Consider the following 7,793-nt stretch of genomic DNA (forward strand, 5'->3'; position numbering starts at 1 on the left):
GGGCGGGAGTTGTTGATCCGCTCCGGAGAAAGCAGGGGGCATAAACTGCGTCGCAGAAGCCCTCGAGGAAATGCCAGTCTGTGACATTCCAGTTAGCTATGTAGGATAGCTGTGAGTTGCCTCCACCAGCGGAGTCATGCCTAGCGATACCGGGACATGCGCCGCCACTAGCACTACTAAAGGTGCTTCAATAAGGTGGGCTAACTCTATGGTGCTAGTGCTATATATTCTCCACTGCACTCTACCCGATGGGTCTCGCTGACGAGCCGAAGGCACAGCGGTGTAGTAACAGAAAGCGCGCCGAAGGCGCGGGACCTGTTTTGTTGATCAGCGCGCGCTGAACAACAAAAACAAGATAAGCTAACCAGCTTAATGCGCGCAATAAATGACGGCCCTGAGGACACGGGCCGTTGCGAAACAGTTAGTCTAACAGTTACGCATTGGGCCTTACGCCCAACTAACCCAGCTTACTTACGCAAGCTCGCATTACAAATGCTGATCGAGTGCTGTCGGCTTTATGCATGACAGCTTGAATAAATTGCAACGTATATATCTGAAGCAACGTGTGGCTTCAGATGATTATATGATCTCACTCTGCGCTGCACTTGAAACCCTTATGAAATTGGACTGCTTGCGACGACCGATAACCAGCTTGGGATTCTCCATGGAAAGTGAAAAATTGGCAAACTGTAATTTGCCTATTTGTCTACACGTTGGACGCATTCCTAACTGTCTGCGCTCTTGGTCTGCCTTCGAAAACTCCTGAATTGGCTGCAGGTTCGGTTCCTCGGCAAGTCCCCCAACTTCCAAATATATCCGAATACGAGCTTATCATCATATTTGCAGCTGAGGTTCTCGAAGTTCGAGGAACGGGACTCAAGTGACAAGAAGGTTCAAGGGCACAGCGTCGAGAGCTTGGCTAGCGCAGGTCCGTCCAAGCGTATGTCCTTACGTGGGCTTGGGACGTGGTTTAGAAGGAAACACTGGAGTGAGGGCACAGCGACAGGGCTGCATCTGATCAAGAACCGCGTGTCCAACCTACCATAGTGCCAACTATGTATCGGGATTGCGTCGGCAATCCCGCCCCGCTTGAGACTTGAGATAGTGATATGCTCCATTAACCGATCAGTCTAGATAAACAGCAAGACCAGTGAACCATATAGGTAGATGGGTAGCCTTCACGGCAGACGCTGGTTTCGGGTTTTGGATAGGAAGTGATCCTGATATGCGAGTACAGGCACGGTGACGTACAGGGGCGAGACGCAGCCAACCTACGGCTTGGAAGTTGTCACAACGCAAGGCTTCCCCTCACGCCAATTAAACTCGCATCAAAGCTCCTGGCCAAGTGGGTTTTGAAAGAAGATCGGGCAGCAACTCGACGCTTGCTGCGTCGACATTCGGTTCAGCCGTTAGCCGGGCCCATATTGCCCCTTGACGTTGTGGCTCGGACTGCCCATCCTGACGTCCCAGACCTTCCGAATTTCCAGACGTGCCTTCCATTTTTATATGGCTGACTCATCTTGCTTTCACTTCTGCCATCGCAGATCCCACATGGACGGCCGGCAATACCACCACCTCCGACGGTACCAACCTCACCTACGTGCGCATGACACTCAAGCCAGCCGACAGCCAAGGCTTCAGCGCTGACTGCCCAACTAACAGTGGTCGCCGCATGCTCGCTGCACCTTCGTCGACGACCACAAATGCCACAGTAACCGTGACCCTGTACTTTGGCCTTGACCAGAACACCTCGTTCCCTTTTGGCCAAAACAAGACCGTGAACGTCAGCAAGGGTGGCCTTAAGTTCAACGTTGAGTACAGCGACTGGTGAGCGGGTTGCGTTTAACCGTTTGCTTTCCAGAGTCTGCTTGAGTGGATATCCTCTGAACAACGAGCCTGAAGGTCTTTTGGCCTCCTCAGGCCGGTGCACCTACCAATATTCTTTGAGTTATAGTTAAGGCCAATTCGCCTAACTCAGCGTAATCGCCGTTTCGTTTCCAAGCTGGTCTTGAGGATTTGGGGGCTCGCTCTTCCGTTCATTGATCGCCAGGCCCTTCTGTAACGCCAACAACATACTGAGTATGGAAATCGACCTTCTTATCAAGGGTGATGCTGCTGCGCAGCCTGCCGTCTCAACCGGTAAGCCTTGGATAGCGGGGCTCGTTTCTGCATCTGTTGTGCTTTGGGCCTTGGATTTGGGCGCTTTTTGTCGCTGAAATGAGTTGCGTGGCTATGTGCGCTGTTAGCTCACGGTATTCGCGTGATATCATGATGAATCGGATTACAGGCATCTGAAAACCTAAAACCGTGGAGAAACTAAAACACCTGCATAAACCGGTATGTTTCTCCTCTTCGATTGGACACGCAGCCTCCGACGGCACACAGGTTCTGTCGGTACCCATAGGCGACAACATGACATCTAACATTTACTTTGCCAACTACGCATACGAGGCCCAGAATGGTACACACAACATGACGGTGGGGGTCAACGCGACGACGAGCGGGACCACGTCGACCGTCACACTGCGGCTGCCCAACCCTACGCCCAATACGACCGTCTACTATGACCCAACCGTCACAAGCACGGAGAGCGGCCAGGGCGGGTCGGCGGCGGGTTTGCGGCGCACGTACCTTTCGGCGCTGCTGACGGCGCTGCTCAGCGCGGTCTACCTCCTGGCGTGAGAATTGACCTCAAGAACACCGCGCAGACAAGGACATTGGCAAGGGCCGTACCTGCTGTCTTTTTGGTGGGGTAGGGGAATTCTTTGAACGTGTACATGTCTAGTACAGCTGGATCAAGCTCGGCTTCCTCGTGCGTGGCGCTTTATGTGTATTGAGGTAGGAGCCTTTATGAACTCAATCTTTATATGCACCCTTGGGTTGCCCCTGCGGTTGCTATCACGATCGCAGCTGGGAAAGTGTTTTGCAATGTTGTCCTGGCCAATTGCCAGGACCTCAGCACGGGAAGCCATGACTAATGGCAAGGACTGCTGCAATAAACTTGAGCGGGCACAGCGCGCCACAGAGCGGTCGGGTACCGCCGCATTCTTTTTTTCTCAATTTTGATTACAACTGTAGGCTGGTCGGGACGCGTAGGTGGATACATGCGAAGCAGGCGTCTGTGTGATTGTACATATGACTGCTACAGGGACCGTATGTCTACGTACAGCCTCCTGTGTTTTATACTTATCTTAATAATGCGACAGTTGGGAGACCAACGGTCTGGTCGACCACAAGATCTTCGTCATATGGCTAGTGGGGATGATCCTGAGTGGGGATTATGGATATATCAGTGCAGGTGCTTGCGTTAGCCGGCATACGAGGGCCGGCCCCTTTACTTCTGACAACAGAGCTGCCTGTCTGGCACCTGTATATATAACATTGTTTTGAGGATGTTCTTGTGGAATTCTGTTCGTGCTCAGGGTCATCTGCGTGCCACTGTTGGACGGCCACCAGTGCACCCGTGCTTACATTAGGTTTATCTTTGGCAGTATCATGATTGCATGATAAGACTTTGCTTACACGGATTCAATGGAGATGGAAGAATGTAAACTAGTGCGGCAACGTGAAAGACAAACTGCGTTGGGCTCTGTCCGGGGGCCATTGGATGCAGCGAAGGCGGGCACTTCGGAAACACATCGCCCCTATGCCGTAAGACTGAGCCCCTAAACGGGGAGAGATGTAAAAGTATGAACGGAAGTTCAGGGCAGTTGTGCCTGTGACTTGTGATCTTTGGGTCCATCACCCGCTGCTTCCTCCTCAAAAGCTACGTCCGCAGCTACGGATGCCGCGCTCCACCGTAGGCCCAGCCGCCGCGGCCTCCTTATGTTCATGCGCACAGCGTTCCTCGCAGAATGCGCAGATGTCCTCGCCGGGCTGCCGAACAGCTGTAGGAAAGAGAATATGTACTGCCGTAGGATGTACTGCCGACGAAGCTGGCTCTCGCCACTGCGAACGGCCTAGTATGGTCTACTTGGCAACTTAGCCCAGTAGGATTAGGTAGGTTTCAACCCCGCTGTCACTTGGCTGCACTATGCCCAACCGTGAAGGGACTTCGTCTCACTCCGTCCTGCGGACGCCGCCGCGCTTCAGTTAGCCCGGATGGCACACGCACATCTGCCAAGAGGGCCTTATCCAGACCGATTGCTTTGCCTGATAACCGATGCCATACCCATTGATGAGACCCGTGAGGTGAGTGCGCTTGGAGCGTCCGTTGCCACCACGTTATCACGTACCCGGCCCCCATGCCATCATCGCTTCTATATGGGCGCCGTTGGATGATCCAATTCTTCAATGCCGAGGTCGGCGGACCTGGACTCTGCCTTGGGTGGCCTAGTTGTCAACATGGCTGTGCACACCGAACCCCGGTACCTTGCCGGGTATCAAGGCGCGACATGCCCGAATAGGCAGCTTTGTTTGGTTTAGATGAAAGTAATAACATGTAGTGGAATTATTTATGGCTTGAGATTATGGTAAAGGAAATTCATTTGTTGCTTGGCCGCTGGGGTCGCTTGGTTTCGGAGTTCGGATGTCAGCCTGGAGCCGCCGTACAGAGCTGGCAATCACGTCAGATGCATTTCCCCACCATACCTTCAGCACAAAATGTGTTTCATAGCACCGATACTGGCTTCAAGATTGTATACTTCTGACAGACTTTTTTTGCCCGTACATTTAGCAGTTAGGAAGCTCCGTAAGCAGGTCTAACGCTTAGTTTCACCAGTAAGCACCGCAAACATTTTTTCATTTATGGCAAACAATACGAACATAAACAAATTTTACGACACCACTTGCAGGGATGCGGCTAGCACAGCAGGCGTTTCTAGGGCGCAGCCCAAGCCGCTTTGCTGCCATCAGGTGCCTTTACTAGCAAGAGATGTGACGATATGCCTCCTTCCCACGTGCCGGAGATCCTGGCTTCCACAACGACCAGTGGTGGCTGGTTTACCCTGCGTTTCCCTCTTCCACAGATGCTGCGCCACGATATCCGCCAATCGCGCCCCCGCAAACATTGGCGATCACCTTGCCGATGTGGACACGCCAGCCCTCTTGGTTGACTTGGATGGTACGGTACGGATTGAGCACTGTTAAAGCCACCGGTACAGTTGCCGTACTGCGGCAGCCAGACGCGGGACCCGCCGTCTTCCCTACTTCTTACCATACATCCAGTCGTCGAGCGCAACTGCGAAAAGCTGCGCCGCACAATGGCGGCATATCCTGGTGTGGCCATCCGGCCGCACGCCAAGGTGTGTCCATGAGCCCGCGATGATGCGGTATTCATGCCACGATGCAGACATAAACTCCCGCGGCTGGCTCCGGGCTCTGCTGGCTCCACGACACTTCCTTTGCTTGGGCATGGGGGTATCTAATGGCGCCCTACTTTGCAATACCCACACGGCCATCATCCCATCCATGCGTTTCCCATCCGCGCCATCAAACTCTAATTTTTCTGGCAACGTTGGATTCTGCGCTCGGAGTTAGTGGAAACGTTTGCGCGGGAATCCCCTCCCCTCCTCCCTGCCCGGAACCGTGGATTTTGCAAGTATAGTGTTACCTCCCTCTCTGCTATATCCCTTCTCTTCCCTGCTTGGGTGCTTGCTGAATGGGTCCCCTTCCCAAACCCTCCCCCATCTCCCCCCTCCTACTACCCCAATCAATCAACGACTGGCTGCCATGCAATGCCATGCAATGCCATAGTGTCCCTGCCGCTCACACCCCACCTGTACAGGCCCACAAGTGCGCGGACTTAGCTCAACTGCAGCTGCGGCTACTAGCAGCCCGGGGAGTGTGCTGCCAAAAGGTAAACGACAAATATGACAACGAGTATAACCGCGGTGCTGGATGAGAGTACGACGTCTGGTGTACGACGTCCCCGGCCCCACCGGTACCCGCCAACAATACCTCGTCCCCTATCTCCCTGTCCACATTCCCAGACAAACCACCTCAACCGCCGCCTGTAGGTGGTGGAGGCTGAGGCCATGGCTGAGGGCGGTATAACCGACCTGCTGCTGACCAATGAGGTGGTGGCGGCTAGGAAGGTTGACCGACTGGTGGGGCTGGCGGCGGCGGGTAGGTGGGGGCGGGGGCTGCGGGGCAGCTGATGGAGGTGAAGGCGGGAGGGAACGGGGGGCAAGGTGGGCGGTAGGGGAAATGCTGCGAAGGGGAATGGGGACGAGGGGCAAGAGGTGCGACCTGGGGAGCCATTGGAGTGCGGGGAAGGGCAGGGGAGGGTTAGGCCCTGGGGCTTGTGTGGGGTTTGAGCTGGGCTTGAACGGTGGCTATGGCTGGGAAGAAGGAGTATTCCGGACTCTCTTTTACAAAGCGACGGGAGGTAGGAGAAGGCGGGCGAAGTAGAGCCGTGGTTAAGGGCGCAGGATGTGGTGAGGTTGAGGTTGAGGTTGAGGGTTGGGGACAAGGCAATGAACTCCCCTCCTCCTTCTTAGCTTCGCTGCTTAGACCTGTTGAGCTCTCTCTTACTGTACTGCACCACAACCTGTTAGCCAAACCCTCACACCCCTCACACCGAGGGGCACCGCAACCCGCGACGATCCCCCGCACTACCTGTGCAGTGCAAAGGACGAATATACCCCCCATTTAACCAACCAACCAGCCAACCAACCGCCAACCCACGTAACTCGCCACGCAGGCGCACGTGTGGGTGTGTGCTTTGAGGACCCTGACAACCTGCGGCACCTCAACCGGGCGGCGGCAGCTCGCGGCACCACTCTGGACGTGCTCTTGGAGCTGAATGTCGGTCAGGACAGGCAGGTTGTAGTGGGTGGGGGCATGTGGGACAGAGGGCGGGGAGGGGGGAGGGGCTGGCTGCTGCCGCTGCTGCTACTGCTGCTACTGCTGCTACTGCTGCTACTGCTGACGTCCGAATGCTAATGTTCTGATGATGATGTTGCTGGTGGAACGCGTGCTCTTGCTCCTGCTGCTACCTGTGCATGTCCCCTGGCGGGTTACGCGCCCCCCTCCCCCCCGGGTGGGTTACCTCGGGTGAGCTGGGATCAGGCCCAGATAAGGGCGAGTAAGTGGGGGCCAGTGCGCCAGGTGGGTGGGGGCTGGGGGTCCGGAGGGGGCGGCAGGATGGGGCAGTGAGGTCGCCTTCCACCCCCTGGCCATCCGTCCCCACCTCCACTATGTACGTCATATATATTTGTATGTATGACGTGTATTTATACATACCTTCATACATACATTAGCATACACACATACAAACACGTATTCCCCCGCCCCACCCGCTACTACAGATGCGGTGTGGACACCCCCCAGCAGGCGGTGGACCTGGCCCGGACAGCCACCTCCCTGGACAACGTCCGCTTCCGGGGGCTGCAGGCCTACCACGGGGCCCTTCAACACGTCAGGGACCCAAGGGATAGGGCGCGTCGCGTGGCGCAGGTACGGCAGGGTAAGGCAACAGTACGGAAGCGTACCGACACTGATGCAACAGCCGCGTTTGGGATCGAGGTCGGCAACTGGGGCCCCGTTCCATAATCGTCTGACATCGTACGTCGGAAACGTACAGCAAAGCCCTACACGGCGATATGACATCTTAATAAACGTATAACTGTACCATGTGGTGTTGTCGCTGCCGGGGATTTCACTGCCGTACATTTCCACAGGTAGTAGAGAGGACACGTACGGCAGTGGAGGCGCTCAAGGCGGCTGGCATACCCTGCGAGACCGTCACTGGGGGCGGCACGGGAACCTACAGGCAGGGGAGGGAGGGGAGAGGGGGAGGGGAAGGGCAGAGGAGGGGGAAAGGGCAGGTAAGGGGGAAAGGGAAGGATAGT

At 55.5% G+C, this 7,793-nt stretch overlaps 2 protein-coding genes across 2 annotated transcripts in view; both read left to right on the forward strand.

Annotated features, from left to right (window-relative positions):
* Positions 1-2,682, forward strand: part of VOLCADRAFT_90488 (uncharacterized protein) — a gene marked incomplete at both ends in the record, with an annotated part of 6,417 nt that extends 3,735 nt beyond the window's left edge. The window contains 4 exons of the mRNA XM_002950000.1: positions 778-928; positions 1,545-1,827; positions 2,051-2,139; positions 2,369-2,682. Coding sequence (XP_002950046.1) covers positions 778-928; positions 1,545-1,827; positions 2,051-2,139; positions 2,369-2,682 — 837 coding nt within the window. The remainder of the gene's footprint in view (positions 1-777; positions 929-1,544; positions 1,828-2,050; positions 2,140-2,368) is intronic.
* Positions 2,683-4,162: 1,480 nt separating this feature from the next.
* The window catches only part of VOLCADRAFT_90489 (uncharacterized protein), a gene marked incomplete at both ends in the record, with an annotated part of 6,060 nt that continues 2,429 nt past the window's right edge, over positions 4,163-7,793 (forward strand). Inside the window, 7 exons of the mRNA XM_002950001.1 lie at positions 4,163-4,191; positions 4,968-5,062; positions 5,167-5,243; positions 5,726-5,797; positions 5,958-6,066; positions 6,644-6,775; positions 7,251-7,398. Coding sequence (XP_002950047.1) covers positions 4,163-4,191; positions 4,968-5,062; positions 5,167-5,243; positions 5,726-5,797; positions 5,958-6,066; positions 6,644-6,775; positions 7,251-7,398 — 662 coding nt within the window. The remainder of the gene's footprint in view (positions 4,192-4,967; positions 5,063-5,166; positions 5,244-5,725; positions 5,798-5,957; positions 6,067-6,643; positions 6,776-7,250; positions 7,399-7,793) is intronic.

The sequence above is a fragment of the Volvox carteri genome (assembly GCF_000143455.1).
Source record: "Volvox carteri f. nagariensis unplaced genomic scaffold VOLCAscaffold_17, whole genome shotgun sequence".
Lineage (NCBI taxonomy): Eukaryota > Viridiplantae > Chlorophyta > Chlorophyceae > Chlamydomonadales > Volvocaceae > Volvox > Volvox carteri.